Source organism: Herpailurus yagouaroundi, unplaced genomic scaffold (assembly GCF_014898765.1).
Source record: "Herpailurus yagouaroundi ecotype Mexico unplaced genomic scaffold, PumYag 28, whole genome shotgun sequence".
NCBI lineage: Eukaryota > Metazoa > Chordata > Mammalia > Carnivora > Felidae > Herpailurus > Herpailurus yagouaroundi.
Genome location: NW_024412376.1, coordinates 430,098 through 448,601, shown reverse-complemented (window position 1 = coordinate 448,601; position 18,504 = coordinate 430,098). Strand labels below are relative to the sequence as shown.

General features: G+C 35.0%; 1 protein-coding gene across 14 annotated transcripts in view; it reads left to right on the top strand.

The window, feature by feature from the left end:
- Positions 1-18,504, top strand: part of PSD3 (pleckstrin and Sec7 domain containing 3) — a 746,112-nt gene that overhangs the window by 417,230 nt on the left and 310,378 nt on the right. For 13 of the 14 annotated variants that reach the window (XR_005797446.1, XM_040496884.1, XM_040496672.1 and 10 more), the window contains one exon: positions 5,285-5,374. Coding sequence is in view for 13 of the 14 variants with exons in the window: in XM_040496884.1 (XP_040352818.1) it covers positions 5,285-5,374 (90 nt within the window). In the remaining variant the exon portion in view is untranslated. Of the gene's footprint in view, positions 1-5,284; positions 5,375-6,452; positions 6,512-18,504 lie in introns of all 14 variants that reach the window. The other variant, XM_040497143.1, reaches the window with a different exon arrangement.

The following is an 18,504-nucleotide window of genomic DNA, read 5'->3' as shown; positions in this document are numbered from 1 at the left end:
AAAAAAAAAAAAAGAGGTTAGAGTGGGAGAGAGCCAAAGCATAAGAGACTGTTGAGAACTGAGAGCAAACTGAGGGTTGATGGGGGGTGGGAGGGAGGAGAGGGTGGGTGATGGGTATTGAGGAGGGCACCTTTTGGGATGAGCACTGGGTGTTGTATGGAAACCAATTTGACAATAAATTTCATATATAAATAATAAAAAAAAAAGGATGAAATCTTATCATTTGCACCAACGTGGATGGAACTAGAGGGTATTATGCTAAGTGAGATAAGTCATTCAGAGAAAGACAAATATCATATGACTTCACTCATATGTCGAATTTAAGATACAAAACAGGTGAACATAATGGAAGGGAAGCAAAAATAATATAAAAACAGAGAGGGGGACAAAACATAAGAGACTCTTAAATACAGAGAACAAACTGAGGGTTGCTAGAAGGGCTGTGGGTGGGGGGATGGGCTAAATGGGTAAGGGGTATTAAGGAAAACACTTGCTGAAATGAGCACTGGGTGTTATACATAGGGGATGAATCACTGGAATCTACTCCTGAAATCATTATTGCACTCTATGCTAACTAACTTGGATGTAAATTAAAAATAAATGAATGAATAAATAAATAAATAAGAATATATAGTATATTCAATGGAATATTAGTCATAAAAAGAATTAAATCTTGCCATTTGTGACATTATTGGACTTTGAGAATATTATCCTAAGTAAAATAAGTCATATGGAAAAAGACAAATATTGTGTGATTTCCCTCATATATGGAAAGTAAAAAAATAAGTGAACAAACTAAAGAAAACAAACTCATAGGTACACAAAACACAGTTTTGGTTACTAGAATTTAAGAGGGTTAGGGTGTGGGTGAAATGGGTAAAGGGGGTCAGCTGTATGGTGATAGATGATAATTGGACTTGTGGTGTGATCATGTGGTAGTGTATGCAGATGTCAAGTTATACACCTGTACACTTGAAACACGTATCTCTGTGTGTGTGTGTGTGTATACACACACACACACATATATGCATTTGGCATGTATATACATACATGCATACATATATACAAGAAAGTACTCTATGATTCCCTTTATGTGAGCCATCTAAAGCAGTCAAATTCATAGAAACAAAAAGAAAGTAGAATGATTGTTACTATAGGCTCAGGGGGTGGGGAAAGAAGGGTTGTTTCGTTTTAATTTTTTTAACATTTATTTTTGAGAGAGAGAGAGAGAGAGAGAGAGAGAGAGCATAAACAGGGAAGGGTCAGAGAGAGAGGGAGACACAATCTGAAACAGGCTCCAGGCTCTGAGCTTTCAGCACAGAGCCCTATGCAGGGCTCGAACTCACAGAGCACGAGATCATGACCTGAGCCGAAGTCGGATGCCTAACCGACTAAGCCACCCAGGTGCCCCCAGTGGAGTTGTTTTTTAATGGGTATAGAGTTTAAGATTTGCTATATGCAATACTTTTGGAAATCTGTTTTATAGCCATGTGAATATACTTAACACTGCTGAATTTTACACTTAAGTATGGTTATGATGGTAAATTTTTTGCTATGTGATTTTTAGCCACAATAAAGTGCAATGACATAAATAACTTACTACAAAGCTATAAGAATCAAGAGCGTATTATACTGGCATCCAGTCATACATCCAGATTACAGTAGAATTGAGAATTCATAAGAAAACCCTTATTTTTATGGTCAGTTGATTTTCAACAAGGATGCCAGGATCTAAAGGTATAAAATTTTTGGAAAACATAGAGTAAATATTTCTGACCTTGGATTAGGTAATAATTTGTTACATTCGACAATAAAAACACAAGTAGTAAAAGAATAAAAAACTCTGATAAGTTGGGTTTCATATAGATCAAAACTTTTTGTGCTTCAGACAACACCATCAAGAAAAGACAACCTACCGAATGGGAGAAAATATTTGCGAAGTATATATCTGATAAGGAGTTTTATATCCAGAATATATAAATAACTCCTACAACTCAACAATAAAGATAAATGACTCAATAACAAAAGGGCAAAGGATTTGAGTAGGCATTTATTCAAAGAATATATACAAATGGTCAATATGTGGATGAAAGATGCTGAACATCATTAGTCAGTAGGGAATTACAAATCAGAACCACAAGATTGCAATTCATATCTGCTAGAACTGGCTAAAATAAAATGGACAGATAAATGTTGGTAAGAATGTAGAGAAATTGGAACTCACACTTCTAGTGGGGATGTAAACTGGTGTGGCCTGTTTGGAAAAATAATTCTGATAGTTCTTCAAATGATTAAACGCAGAGTTACCATATGACATAGCAGTCCCACTCCTGAATTAAATACATAGGAGGAATGAAAACATACGTCTATGCAAAAACTTTACACAAATATTTACAGTAACATTGTTGATAATAACCAAAATGTGGAAACAGTCCAAATAGCCATCAGCTTATAAATGGGTACACAAAATTTGGTATATTAATACAATGGAATGTTGCCAATAAAAATAAATATTGATACATGCTAAAATATGGACATACCTTGAAAATAATATGGTAGATGAAAGAAGCCAGTCAAAAAAAGGCCACACTTTATATGATTCCACTTATGTGAAGTGCTCTTGCATAGGCAAATCCATACAAATAAAAAGATCATTAGTGGTTGCCAGGAGATGAGTATTGGGGATGGGAGGAGAGATATGAGTACTGACTGCTAATGGATATGATTATCTTTTAGGGTGATAAAAGTATTCTGAATTTAGATAATGGTGATGGCTGTACAACTCTATATGTGTATTATGAATCACTGAATTATATAATTCAAAAGGATGAATATTATGTGAATATCATTTCAGTAAAGCTAGTATTTTAAGAAAGTTTCAGTGAGCTGACACTCCTCCTTCATCATATTAAAAAATTAACTCTCTTTATTTTACTTTTTCTCCTACTAGTTGTAATTGTTTACTTTTCCATAGTTTTTTTTTTTTTTTGTATGTGTGTGTTAATAGGTTTTTATACTTGGGAGACTTTTATTGATTATTGTTTGATATATATTTTTAACAAAAACTGTATAAACTGAAATGAAAGTTTCATATCTATTTTGATACCTTTGATGACTATAATACTACAAGTATTTAAATATAAATTGTTCTTCAAGAAAATTTTGTTATTAACAATACAAAATTGAATAAAAATGATGTTACAAGTATTTGAATTCACATCATATATTAAAGAACATTTTGGTTTTTAACTAATGATTAAATTATGCCCTCTTTTGGTTTGGTTAAAAGCAAAGAATTGGAAGCTGTCTGACTTGGAAAAGACATTATTCATTCATTTTCTCAAATCCTCAGAACATAACCAAAAACGCCATGTCAAGTCATATCAACATTACTATTAAATATACTTGTTACTTTTTACCTTGTTCTGATATCTTTGATAAAGACTGGGAAGGTTGAGTTATTGTGTTTTTCAGTATAGTGTTGTGAAACTATTTTTTATTAAAGTTTCTGTGCTTTAAGTTTTCATCAAAACTTAGGGCTAGAGATTTAACTTACTTAAATTATGGAAATATCTACCAAATTCACTGGCAAAACCATTTTTCATTGTTAAAATATTCACTCAATCTTTCATATGCATTCTGACTATGCCCTCTTTGCTAATGGAAGAGGCAAGGTTTTTAACAAAAGTTATTTAGCACTTTCACTAAAATTAAGGCAAGGTTTTTAACAAAAGTTATTTAGCACTTTCACTAAAATTAATTAGATAGGATGGGTTGGGCTATTTGTTTCGTGTCTTAAAGTAGAAGAGCAGTTGTGAAAGGGGAAGTGGAAGTGATTACTTTTAAGATACACAGGTGTATATGTTCCCAGGCATATCTGTACTTTTGAAGTTAAAGTGTTGTGTACATAATCTCTTAAACGTATCCTTGGCTTTGTATCCCTCTTAAAATCTTTGTTTCCTGGAATATTTTTCCTCAACTTGAAGGCTAATGTTCTACCCCACTCTTAGTCTTTCATGAAAAATAACCTTGTGGAACATACATTTTATTTGTATGCATATTGTGTACAAGGATATTGATATGCTGGTACACTTCCTGTTCACTTGGACCACATTTTGGCAAAGACCATATTTTGCCTGTGCCTGTTGTGGACAGATTTCTCTTGGTGTCCAGATTGAACCTCTGAATCCTTCACGACTGGTGGCTCTTACTAGTTGACTAGAGCTGGCATAAGAGACACTTCTCTTTCATACCACCTTTATTAGTTTCCTCACTCTGACATATTTGTATCTTCTTTTTTTGTAGTTTAGATATCCTAATTACATTTTACTTTTTTTCATTTTGTTTATTAATGTGATTTTTTTTTATTATTGAGCTTATCCTTCAATCAGTTTGGAAACGTGTTTGGAAATAATTTTCCACGAGTCTCTTGCATTTCTGTACATTTTGTGAACAGAAGCTTTGGTTGCCTTTGTTCTCGTCTACTTTTACACATTTTTTTCCATAGTGAGCAGCTTTGGAATATATAATGACTAGAGAGCAATGCATAAGTTTGTTTATTATAGCCTTGGATGATACAAGTTGGTTCGTTCCTTTAGAGCAAAAGTGATAGGCTTATTGCCCATTACAGTTATTCAGATTCCCACATCTCAGGGCTCCTTTCCTGTATCACAACCCACCACGTGTGCATATCAGCTGTCCCCGCTCAGGTTCTCTGAGCATTGGGACTCTGGAAACTGGAGCAAGAAAATGCTGTCATTTTGGTTACTCCTGTTGTTGTGATAAATGCCTGTGCCTCTGACTCAGGACACTTATTACTTCATCTGGTAACGTGAGATAGTGATAGACTAGTTTGTTAGCGTGAAAGTGGCTAAAATCTCAGAGCCTTCACAGTTCTTGACAATATGTAGGAAATACAAATAAGCAAATAAATAGCTACCAGAGTTCAGCTCAGAAATGTCATTTTATCCACGTTTTTCTTTAAAAACTAACATATATATCATATGTATAAATGTGGCATAAATTTCTCGGATTTTTTTCTTAGGTTAAAGTAAAGGTTTGGCATAATTCTGCTATTTATATTTAATGACTCTTTTGAAAGCATAATAAGCCATCTGTTTCTCATATGCATATAAGTTTGTATTATATGTATGTATGGATATATACACATATATGAGGGGTGTGTATTCATGGTTTGAAAAACCAAATTAATCTTGCTTTGCTTAATCATGTTTTTAAGAATTCCATGTGTGTCATGATGATGTATTATTTGCCTCTATTCCAGAATATTGGAAAGAAGATGACCTGCCAAGAGTTCATTGCAAACCTCCAAGGGGTAAATGAAGGTGGTGATTTCTCCAAGGATCTACTGAAAGTAAGTATTGAAATATTGGTTTTTAAAATATGCTTGTATGTATCTTTCTGCTTATTTTTAAATATAAAATAGATAGGCTAAGGACCACTTAAGTATTTGGGTTTTGCTTTTGGTTTTGGTGATATTTCTGTTGGGCCTCATCCTTGATGTGTCAGACTTCAAGTACCCTTTAATGAATTAATGCTAAAAGTTCACATTATAATCAATAATACTGAGATAATAAGTAGATTTGGAATAATTGGTGATTCATAGTGGGAAGTTTTTGATTCATTTGCAAGTGTACTGTCAGAACTTGAGAAAGATCACAAAGGTATATTCACTATAGAAAAGAAAAAAAAAACATTTACATGGTATAATGGAAGCAGTTCTGACTATATTCAGTCCCTAGTTACAGAGCCACTTAGGTTGTCTATGGAAATGTAAGTAATTGCAGAATATCTGAATTATTTCTACTTGGCTTTATTATTGATAACAATCAGCATGCTTTTCCCTATCAGATTTTCAAGGAGACAACAAAATCAGCTTTGGAATTCATAACATTCTATAGCAGTATAGATGAGATATGCATTTGATTAAATACAAAATAGTGATTGATAATAGATGTGAATATTTTAGAAGTTCAGGATAAGATGTGTATGTTCACAGATTTCTATTTTATTCTAGCGTTCTTTTCTAAAACTTTGTACATATGTAGGCTTTGAATTTGCTAAGGAAACACATGTGAATCATGGTGTAATCTTTCTCTCTCAAAAATAAACAATAAAAAAAAGAAATGAGAATTGACAGGAAAAATTTTCACAGTGAACCTTTCAGATTTTATTCGTAGGCTTATGGTAACATGCATGACTGTGGATGAATTATTGGGCAGATTTAGAGCATGTGTGATGGAGCTATCTGAAACCAAATGTAGTTAACATACAGTCCAGTGGCTGCCATTCACCTTGGGTAAACATATGTTCTTTGATTTACTTTGCCAAGAATTTGCTGGATGACTTGTTATAGTTGGGACTATATTGAGATCCTATTTATAAACCTCAGGGGAGAAAACATGTATTATACTCTTTTTTATTTACTGTAGGAAGATGACAGTGAAATAACACCGAAAATGACGGTGGCATTTAGCATGGAAATTGCCAGGTAAAATACTGATTCCCTTTGATAGCAAACCTCAGCCATTCACCCATCTAAGATGAGGGTTTTCCCTTTCAGTAAGCATCTGGATTTTACTGCAGATTTCAATCAAGAAAAGGTTTTCTTTAAACCATTTTTGTTTCATTTCTCTTTTTGATGTGGCTCTCCTTTTTTCCTTCCCTGCCCTCCTTCTTCTTCCCCCTCCTCCTTTCCCTCCCTTACTTCCTCTGTTTCAATTTATATATGCCTTTTCCTTTCTCTTTTGTTTTTCTTTTTGTCTCTCTTCTTTCTTCTCTCTCATCTCACTCTCTCAGACTCTCTCCCTCACTGTCTTTCTCAGTGGCTGTCTCATGATTCTCTTGAGAGATAAATTAGTAGGTGGAATTCAAGTTAATATTTGAACTTTTGTGGAAAGTGATTATACACATGCCATACAGACAGATAACATACCTATATACAGATAAACAGAAAACACTTGGTATCATCTTACAAGGTTTTGAGTAACCTAACTCCTTTACACCCTCTCTCCAACTTAAAAATTACAGGCATATACAACATTCAGTTTAATTTATTAGGTAACATGAATAGAGTTAAATGGATTGAACTGAGGTTTTCATTGATACATAGTGATATTATTACTTTTAGATTTCTTTGGATCAAAAGTAGCATTTGTTATTTATTTTTTTTTATTAATTTAGAGAGAGAGTGAGAGAGAGAGAGTGTTAGCATGGAAGGGGGCAGAGAGAGGGAGAGAAAGAATCCCAAGCAGGCTCCTTGCTGTCAGCACAGATCCTGATGCAGGGCTTGGTCTCACAAACCCTGAGATCATGACCTGAGCCAAAATCAAGAGTTGTATGCTTTAACCTACTGAACCACCCAGGCACCCCAGGATCGAGAGTAACAATTTAATTTATGTCTCTTCAGATTTCTTTGGACCAGTAGTAACATTCCAACTATGGTTAGATAGTAGGGAATATTTATTGAAGGCCTACTATGCGTTCAGTGGGGGTTGTGGATTTGGAGAACTAGCTAGAACTAAATGGACTCCTGTCCTCACAAACTACTGAGAAAGATGGATGGTTCTTTTTCCCTTAAATGAATAGTTATTCCATATTAAAATTAAAATATAAACTGTGCTTGTTCTCAACAGAAAGTTATCAAAGAAGATAAACTGATAAACCTTAATGTATTTATTTTTAAAAATTTTTAGCATTTATTCATTTTAGAGTGCCAGCAGGGGTGGGGCAGAAAGAGAGAGGGAGACACAGAATCTGAAGCAGGTTCCAGGTTCTGAGCTGTCAGCAGAGAGCCTGACCAAGGCTCCAACTCACAAGCCGTGAGATCATGACTTGAGCTGAAGTCAGATGTTTAACCGACTGAGCCACCCAGACACCACAGCCTTGAATGTATTTAAATGTATGAAAAATGAAAAATTTATTTCAAGGCTTTAATTCAGAGACTTAAATTAATATTTTGCTTTAATTTTGCCTTGGACTACGTTAAAGGCATAGATGATACATTGAGCTCTTTTTCACAGTTTACAATTCCACAGCAGTTTCCCTTTTCACTCAAATGACCTAAACAGACAAATGAATGCTTTGTGCAAATAAGAATGTTTCCCTTGCAAGTTGCTTTGAGTATAAATTCTAGATACCTATAGTATAAAGTAGAATAATTTGGATACCAAAAGACAGTGATAAAATATTTAATTTCTTTGAAGTTGAAGTCTGGCTGGGAGGATGTGATATTTGAGATAGGCCTTTGAAATATAGGTGCAATTATACTAGTAGACTTATTTTGGTTTTTAGTTAGATTATTATTCTGTTTCACCTTCCACCCCCTGTCTCACCCATATAAACATTAATGTTCCCTGTGGTAAGTACCTCTCCTTATTATTTCACCAAATCAAGACAACACTTCATTTAACAAAATCTGCCAAGCCATCTGTCATGTTTCACGGCTGCCCATCCCAACACTTGGATGTGGTTTGTGCTTAAGCGTCCTTAGGACGATGTGGAAAAGAAGGGAAAATGGATATTCTGCTTTTAGTTCTGACAGAATAAGGCATCCCTAAGATTTTATAATAAGTAATAAAACCTTTAAGTACATGAATAGAGAGGGATGAGAATGTAGAATGTGGTCCAGCTCTGGATTGGAGGCTGAACTTTCTGAGAGACATTATCACGTGGTGATTATGATTATGGACTTGGGAGCTATACTGACTGGGTTCTAATCCCAGCTCCTGCTGAGGGATCATAAGTAAATTCACTGAAACTTAGTCCCTTGACTTCCTCTTCTGTGAAATGGGAGATTTTATTAGTACCCATCTCATCAGTTGTTTTAATAATTGAATGAGTTACTATATAAAGCCTTTAGAGTCGTAACATGTAATAAATGCTATATATGTTAGATATTATATATTTTTATTTAAAATATTATTTTATTTGTTACCAGCTTGAAGTAGACTGGGAAGGGCCTACATCCCTTTCTTCCAGGGTTTGGATCTAAGGTGTTTTTACAACTACTAGGACCAAGTAGTTTTTACAACTTACTAGGGCTGATTAAGATTAGCTTTAATGCACAAGACCTCTATTGCCCATCCTTTTTTAGCCTAGGCATACACATTCTCTTGCTGTTTCAAAGGGACCGTCTGTGAACTTGACTTTGAGCATTTCCTCCTTTTGTGGTAAGATTTTTAACTGTCATTTATGGCTTCCTTTCTTTCCAAAGACTTGTTGGTTCCACTTTTGCACTGTTGGTGGGATTGCAGACTGGTGTAGCCACTCTGGAGAACAGAGTATGGAGGTTACTCAAAAACTTAAAAAACAGAACTACCCTACAATCCAGCAATTGTACTACTAGGTATTTACCCAAAGGTTACAAAAATACTGATTCAAAGGGGCACATGCACTCTGATGTTTATAGCAGCATTATCAGTAATAGCCAAACTATGGAGAGAGCCCAAATGTCCATTGCTTGATGAATGAATAAAGAAAATATGGTGTATATATATATACAATGGACTATCACTCAGCCATCAAAAAGAAAAAATGAAATCTTGCCATTTACAATGATGTGGATGGAGCTAGAGAGTATTATGCTAAGCAAAATAAGTCAGAAAAAGACAAATACCATATGATTTCACTCATATGAGGAATTTAAGAAACAAAACAGATGAACATATGGGAAGGAGGGAAAAAAGAAAAAGTGAGAGGGAAACAAACCAGACTTTTAAGGATAGAGAACAAACTGAGGGTTGATATAGGGTGTTGGGGGGGAGGGCCTAAATGGGTGATAGACTTTAAGGAGGGGACTTGTTGTGATGAGCACTAAATGTTATATGTAATTGATGAATCATGAATTCTGCTCCTGAAACCAATGTTGCACTGTATGTTAACTACCTAGAATTTAAATAAAAAATTAAAAAAAAAAAAAAAAAAAGACTTGTTGGTTCTGAAGAATCAAAATTTTCCACAGGAAACATTTGTTCCATAAAGTCTGTGTTAACATTGTGGAGACACTTGAAAATGAACCTTGGTTAATCCTGTATTTTCCTTGCCTTTTTACCCTGTTAACAACAGGTTATTTCTCCTCGACTTTATCTCTCTTGCCACGCTTTTATATCTTATATTTGGCTTGGGTCTTTGAAGCTACAAGGGTGGTGGTCCCGTACCTTCTTACTTAGGACTGTGTGGAGAAAACATAAGAGAGCAGGTGGGCATCTAGCAACCTTTCTTTTTTTCCCGCAGAGTTTTAGACACTTCAAATAATTCCCATCTCCATTAATATCCCAGGATTATTTGGGGAATCTTCAAAGAGAACAAGAACTAATTTGCTTCCTCAAAGGTTCTTCCAGATTCCAGGACCAGTTTAAGTTTGGTCTTAAACTGTTCTGTAAGTTTTATTTCATCTGAGTTTCCTGTGAATCTCTATTCTTGGCAATAACAGAAAAGCCACATTTTTATCTTCAATCTATTCTGCTTTCCATTTCTAATCCTGTGATAATCCTTCATTTCTCATTATATATGGGGAAAACACAAGAACTTTGGGTGATAGCCACAAGTTATTTAAATATTTAGAAGGAAAGTAGCCATTTCAAAATACATTTACATGAAAGTGGGGACGAAGTAAAAAAGAAATGAGGCAGAAGAAGGAGCCAGTGAAAAGCGTCATAGTGGAAGGTCAGTTATTGGGTGCATGATTGCATTTTGGGTAGATCCAGACTGAAGGTTTCTACAATGAAACATGAAACCCTAGTTGTTTTCTGTCTCAGCTTTCTTATTGCCACGTACCATTTGATACTCAGATAAAGTTCTTTATATTTTTATCATTGTCGTAGTTAAGTCTTTAATTTTCTTTTTTTCTTGAGCAGCAAATGAATTCAGTAGGTGCCAGTGGGAATTAGGGGAAAAAATAGCTAGGGGCACCTGGGTGGCTCAGTCGATGAAGCATCCAATTCTTGATTTCGGTTCAGGTTATGATCTCACAGCTTGTGAGATTGAACCCTGCGTCTGATAGTGCGGAGCCTGCTTAGGTTTCTCTCTTGCCCTCTCTCTCTGCCACTCCCCTGCTCTCAGGCTCTCTCTCTCTCTCAAAACAAATAAACTTTTTTTTTTAAAGAAAAAGCTAGCTAAAAAATCTTCTTTAAGAATTTTTATATCATCTTAATGATGGAGAGGGTAGAATCAATAAGACACCAAAGTCTCTCAACATGATTCTAATATAAGTAAAACACAAAACTGAATACAATTTGTAGAGTGTTTTGAAACATACCTCCTTTGCCTCCTTTTAAGTCTGCTTACATACACAAATAGCTTAATAATAGCTCCAGTTACAAGGCATTGTCACTGGAAATCATTAAAAAGCAAGGTAAATAAATCTTTCTTGGGCAAGTCAATAACACGCTATCCTTTCAGGCTATTGCTTGTGATTAGATGTTTGAGTTTAGAATATTCTTCAGAAATTTAATTTTTCGGGTGGAAATTTTTGCACCTATCTCCTTTCTTGGGAATTTATTAACCTTGAAATTAACTTTCAATCTCTTAAGGGAAGACCAAAAGTTTTCATTCTCTCAGGTGTGTAGTTAACATGCAGTGTGCACGTGTGTGTGTAAAGATTGTGGGGTAGGGGGGAATGCCAGTTAAATTGATAGAACGTAAATCAGTATATCTAGCTTAGTGGAATTCATGTGCTTCATTTCATTAAAGGAATGGTAAATAACATAGTGAATTAAATTATTACATATTGTATTGGTCAGAATCCCAATAAAAATTGTTATTCAGATGTGTTTGTTTTCCCTTAGCTTTCACAAAAGACAGAATTTAGGTGAGGTTCTTTTAAAAGAAGTTTCTGAGGATATACAGGTTACCTATGTCCAATCCTTTATTTATGTATTTGGCTGAAAGTTTTATGTTTTGTTCTAAATGTCATTTTCTTATTTGGTATTCTTAGGGAAGAATAATTTGTGACAATGATGGAGAAATTAGCCAGGAGGGTTGCGTTTAAACAGAGGTTTAAAGGTTAGCAAAGAAAAAGGTTTGCAAAGAAAAATACATCATGTTTTATTTTCAAGTTTTTATTTAAATTCCAGTTAACATACAGTGTAACATTGATTTCAGGTGTAGAGTCTAGTGATTCATCACTTATATACAATACCCAGTGCTCATCACAAGTGCCCTCCTTAATACTTATCACCCATTTAAACCAGTCCCCCTGCCCACCTCCCCTCCAATAATCCTTAGTTTGTTCTCTATTATTAAGCGTCTGTTTCCTGGTTTGCCTCTCTCTCATTCTCTCTGTCTCTCTTTTTTATCCCTCCCCCCCATGTTCACCTGTTTTGTTTCTTAAATTCCACATATGAGTGAAATCATATGATATTTGTCTTTCTCTGGCTGACTTATTTTGCTTAGCATGATACTCTGTAGATCCATCCATGTCATTGCAAATGGCAAGATATCATTCTTTTGTGGCTGAGTAATTTTCCATTATGTATACACACACACACACACACACACACACACACACACACACACACATGCATACACACACAAATACACATCACATTGTTATCCATTCATCAGTCAATGCACATTTGGGCTCTTTCCATAATTTGGCTATTGTTGATAATGCATGTATACATTTGAATTAGTGTTTTTGTATTTTTTGGGTAAATACTCAGCATGATTACTGGGTCATAGCATAGTTCTAATTTAACTTTTTGAGGAACCTCCATACTATTTTCCACAGTGGCTGCACCAATTTGCATTCTTACCAACAGTATAAGAGGGTTCCCCTTTCCCTGCATCCTTGCAACATTTCTTATTTCCTGCATTATTAATTTTAGCCATTCTGACAGGTGCAAGGTGGTATCTCATCGTGGTTTTGATTTCTGTTTCCCTGATGATGAGTGATATTGAACATCTTTTCATGTTTCTGTTAGCCATCTGTATGTCTTTTTTGGAAAAGTGTCTATTCATGTCTTCCATCCATTTCTTCACTGGATGATTTGTTTTTTAGGTATTGAGTTTGATCAGTTCTTTGTAGCTTTCTGATACTAACCCTTTATCTGATATGTCATTTGCAAAGATCTTCTCCCATTGTGTAGGTTGCCTTTTAGCTTTGTTGATTGTTTGCTTTGCTGTGCATAAGCTTTTCATCTTAATGAAGTCCCAATAGTTCATTTTTGCTTTTGTTTCCCTTGACTAGGAAATATAAAATTATATCGTGAAGGTTCAAAACCATAAGGCTTTGCAATGACTAACAGTTGTATTTAAGGGTAAACAAACAAACAAAATCAATCAGCTATTAGACATGGCAGTGATTTTTTTATAATCTCAAACCCCAAAAAGTATCTGTTTTACACAGTGTGACATCAAGAGCTGTAAGGATTTTTCTTAAAAAGAGAGAGAACAAAACCAGCCCACTTCACTTCCAGAATTCTGTTTATCTGTCTAATTTGACCCTTTCAGCAGGGAGAAGATTAAAAATTTAATACTGAAAATTGCCCTACTTTTCTTTATCCCAAAAAGCTGGCCTTATGCAACATCCTGTACCCCGACTACATAAGCCATTCTTGCTCCCTACTCTTTAATCTTTACTTCCAGTGTTATCACTGAGGACAAATATAACTAGAGAAATCTGAACAAAGTCAGGTCTTATTAATGTCAGTACTCTGGTTGTGATATTATAGTTTTGCAAATGTTACCATTGGAGGAAACTAGGTAAAAGGCACAAAAAAATCTATTATTTCTTACAACTACATGCAGATCTATAATTATCTCACTAAAACTTTCAATAAAGAAAAGGCCCACTTTAAAAAAAAAAAAAGAAGAAGAAAAGGCAAATGGGCCTGTTCTCTCCATTCAGAGATTTTGGCATCATATAAATTAGCTTAGTGAAATTTTACTACTACTGTCTTTCTTTTAAAGTACCAATATCATGATCAGAAGCTTAGACATAACAGCAGCAGCATTAAAAACAATGGTATATTAAGAAAAAGGCAATAGGAATTAATTTCAAGTGTTGAAAGCTGGAAAGTCGCATAAATCTATTTTTAAAAACATTATTATTACTCCGGATGCTGTAGAGAACTGTTGGAAAGATGTGAGAGTAGAAATGGAAAAGATGGTGAAGAAATGATCTGTCCATGAGAGAAGGAACAGTGGCTTGGATGTGGGTAGTGACAGTATTGAGAAAAACATATTCACTATTGAATTATTTTTAGTTTGTTATTAGAATTTCTGTTGCTAAATTTCCCCTGAATTGCCCCTCTGCCCTCTCCTACATCACCTGCATTCTAAATTGTGTGGAATGGAAGAGCAATAAAAGGGAGAAAAACCCTAATTGTTTCTTCTGAGTTAATGTTTAATCTGTTAGGCCAAATGTGATGGTAGATTTTGTGGCTCTGTGAAGTGAATAGCATCAGATTTGGAAAAAGCAAGCCCAATATTTTACCTTGGCCAGGAAATTACCTTTTATCAGTTTCCTTGTGTATAACATGGATAATAATACTTTCCTCCAAGAGTGATGATGAGGATTAAATAAGATGATGTGTGTTCACTCCCTCTCTCTCTGCCTCTCTCCCTCCCTCCCTCTCTGTGTCTCTCAAAATAAACATTTTTTTTTAAAGGGGCACCTGGGTTAAATGTTCAACTCTTGATTTCGGTTCAGGTCATGATCTCATGGTGTGTGGGATTGGGTGATTGGGCCCTGTTGACTGTGTGTAGCCTGATTGAGATTCTCCCTCTGTCTGCTGCTCTCCCACTCACATGCACTCTATCTTTCTCTCAAAATAAATAAATAAACATTTAAAAAAAAAATGATGTGTGTTGAGTGGCTACTAGCATTGTGTCATTCAAGTGTTCATAAATGTTAGCTTCTTTGTTTTTTTCTGTTGCTCTAGTTTTTGTAACTAGGCTGTGAAGGTCACTGGGCTTTGAGCCTATCTTAATGCTGCCAGTGGTGGACTGGTGGTGAAGCTTTGGTGTGATCATTTTACCTCTTTGTACCTTAGTTTCTTCATTTGTAAAATAAGAAAAGTTAGGCCACGTCCATAACGTCTGTCACCGTGACTTGCCACCTGGGCCAGAATTTCTTGCTCTGTATTTCTGTTGTGCCCTTATCTTTTCAGCTAAATATTCATAATAAAGAAGCTGGAAAAATTCCATAGATGATCTTTAAGGTACATTTCAATCCAAGTATTGGAAGCATTCTTAACATAATTTTTTCTTCATAAATTCAAATCATATCTCTCAAGTTTTAACTTTTAAATATTGTATTTACTGGTTTAGACAAAGAAGTGTGTTCTTAATGGTGACAGTTCAGATTTAAATCCAGGAAAATTACCTTTGTGGTAGCAGCATTGTCAAAGGATTAATCCTAAAGAATTCTATTAGAGAAAGAAGCAGGCTGCAGTCTGAAAAAAAGTCTAAACTTGTTATAAATGAAAAGCCTGAAGTGAATTCTCAAAAATACTTGATCTGAGTTATATTCGGAGTATGTAGTTGAAAATAGGAACTTATGGGTGGTATTTAAGTGTAGCTAAAAAAAGAGCATCAACTGTTGCCTAGAGTAGGTGATTTCTCTCAGAGAGAAGGTCATGGAAACCTGGTAGCAACAGTATCTATGGAGGAAAAGGGCTTGGATGCTTATCCTGGTATAGGCAGGAGAGCTTTTAAAGAGAAAAACTATGTTAGCAAGCTTTTTTAAGAGAAAAGCTTTAAAGGTTCTTGTTTAAAATATGGAATATTGCTTTTCTCAGTAAAATGAATCAAGCTGAGTTGTGACGAAAGGTTCGTGGTGTGTTTCTGCTTCTGCTTTCCGCATGGAGATCTTGAAGCATGTTTTGCTTCTAGTCGTGTGCTCGTCATGAACAGAATAATGATGCTGCCTTTCATATGGTTCAGACCTTGAATGAAAAGTGGTGACTATAACGAGGATAATACTTTGAAGTAGCTGAAAATCCACAAATCATGTTCATGCTTTTAAATAGATATATGTGTGTATATATATACACACACACACACATATATATATCTCAAAAAGAAGTCTGGTAGAACACTTAACAGAACAGATGCTACTTACAAAGTACAAACAGATTTTTAACAAAAAAAAAAAAAAAGAAAAAGAAAGAAAGGCAAAAAGTTGGAGTAGGGGAGGTGGTAATCATTAAGAGTACTTTAGTGTAATATTAATGAATCCCAGAGAGATTCTATTTTTAATTTGATCTTGAAGAAGTGCTATATAATTTCATATTCAGCTGCATCTATGGAAATTCGATTGTGTGTTTGGAGATTTTTAAAAATATCATAACATAACCCATCTAGGTTGCTGCTCCTTTCACATGGACATATGACCATGTGATATTAATGAGTGTAATGGGTCGCACTGTGAATTTAAACCATCCTCCTTTTGCTTATGGTACACCATGTGGGGATGGGTTCCTTAGGAGTGATGTGCTTTTTTTTTAAACAGGTTTGCAATGCTGTGGTAAACAAATTTTCAGTAAATACTGTATTCTAAACACAGTGTTTACCTATCCATTAAGGTATGGTGAAACAAATTTTAATTTAAAAGCATTTTTAGCTGTATAATAAAAAATGCCATAAGTGAAAACAATTTTTGTGGTTGTATTAATGCTTTGCTTTAAGGTCAGTTGTCTGATAAAGACTGAAAGTTGAAAGCACATAAAAAGTTAAAATAAAAACTCTGAACAGCCACAATAAATGGGTGTTATAGCGTCTGTGTAACACACCTTAAAATTTTACTCAGACCCTCATTTGTGGCCTATTTTTAATAATAACCACAATTTTTACTTCAAAATTTTGGCCTAATCTCCTTCTTTGGTATATCCTAAGCAAATGGCCATGCAGGCACAAGTGAATACCAATATGTAAACAACTGCTGAAAACAATGGACTGGCTGGGCCCCCGCCATTGATCATCTCTGAGCCAGCTCTCCACTGACAAAGTAATAGCCACATCCAATTGATTTTTCTAAAACAAAGTTAATAAAACACACGTGTTTAGGTTGTTATTTAATTTTTTAGTTGATATTATTTTGAACAAATATTATCCCAGTTAGCCATAAATTAGAAGGATGGAGTTGAAGGGAGTGCTGTTATCTATATGGACATTAGCAAGAAGTGATTTGATAATGAGGTGAAGAGAAAATGAAACCTTAAAAAGCACTGGTTCTCCAATTGGAGCAGCTGGAGTTGTTTTGACAAAGGACAGGCAAATCCCTGTAGTCAAAACAGCTTCTCAGAGAATGGCTCTATTACATAGCACATCAGAGTAATGGATGCACTTAATGAGTCATCAGAAATGTTGCATTATGCTTATTTAGTTTAAGGAGAGAGTGTGAAATGGATTTGGAAAGATTGCCAACAAAACTATTTTATAAAGATTTTGGTATCAGAAATTAGCTTCAATTAGAAAATCCACTATTGTAGAATAATTAATATCTCTACTCATTTTTGGACTTCATTCCCTGTCAGCGTTGGATTTTTTGGTGTTAATTTAAATTTTTTTGTTTATTTTAGTTGTTTTAACATTTATTCTTCCCTCAAACTTTTCATTGATAGCAGCATAGTTGTTGTGTTGTAACATTGCTTTCTCAGAAACACTAGGAAACAACATTTTCCCATATTTCACAAGGGAGTGTTTCCTGGATGATGTAGGTACACAAACCTTCCCCTTGCCACTATATATTCCTGTAGTTCTCCCTCATCTCAGCTACCTGTTGAAAATTCTGATACTTTCAGATAAATGAACTACTGTGTTCATTTCTACATACTGCCATTTGAAGACCACCGAGGGAAGTCAGTACCTAATCCTGAGGCAAGTCATTTCATCATTGCTTAATTCTAGAAGCAGTCAGAAGCACTTATTCCTTTTTTTTTTTTAACGTTTATTTATTTTTGAGACAGAGAGAGACGGAGAATGAACAGGGAAGGGGCAAAGAGAGAGGGAGACACAGAATCCGAAACAGACTCCAGGCTCTGAGCTGTCAGCACAGGGCCCGACGCGGGGCTTGAACTCACGGACCCTGAGATCATGACCTGAGCCGAAGTCGGACACTTAACCGACTGAGCCACCCAGGCGCCCCACACTTATTCCTTAAGAATGCAACATAAATAAGTGGTTTCCTCTTTTTCTTTCAATTTTTTTTTCACCTCTAGAAACAGAAATCAAAGACAAATTTGTGTACCTAAAATATTACATTAAAGAATTGTTTGCATTTCAGGTTGTTAGTCATATGTTGTAGACTTAGGCAAAAAAAAAAAAAGACATATTTGAAAAATTATGGATTTTGAGACTATCTGAATCTTGATTAGATGATATGGCTTGTTGCTTGTGTATGACATACTCTGTGATGCTTTTTTTAAAATTTGAGTGTAGGTGACACACAATGTTACATTAGTTTCAGGTGTTCAATTTAGCGATTGATAAATTTATACATTATGCTATGTTCACCACAAGTATAGCTACCATCTGACC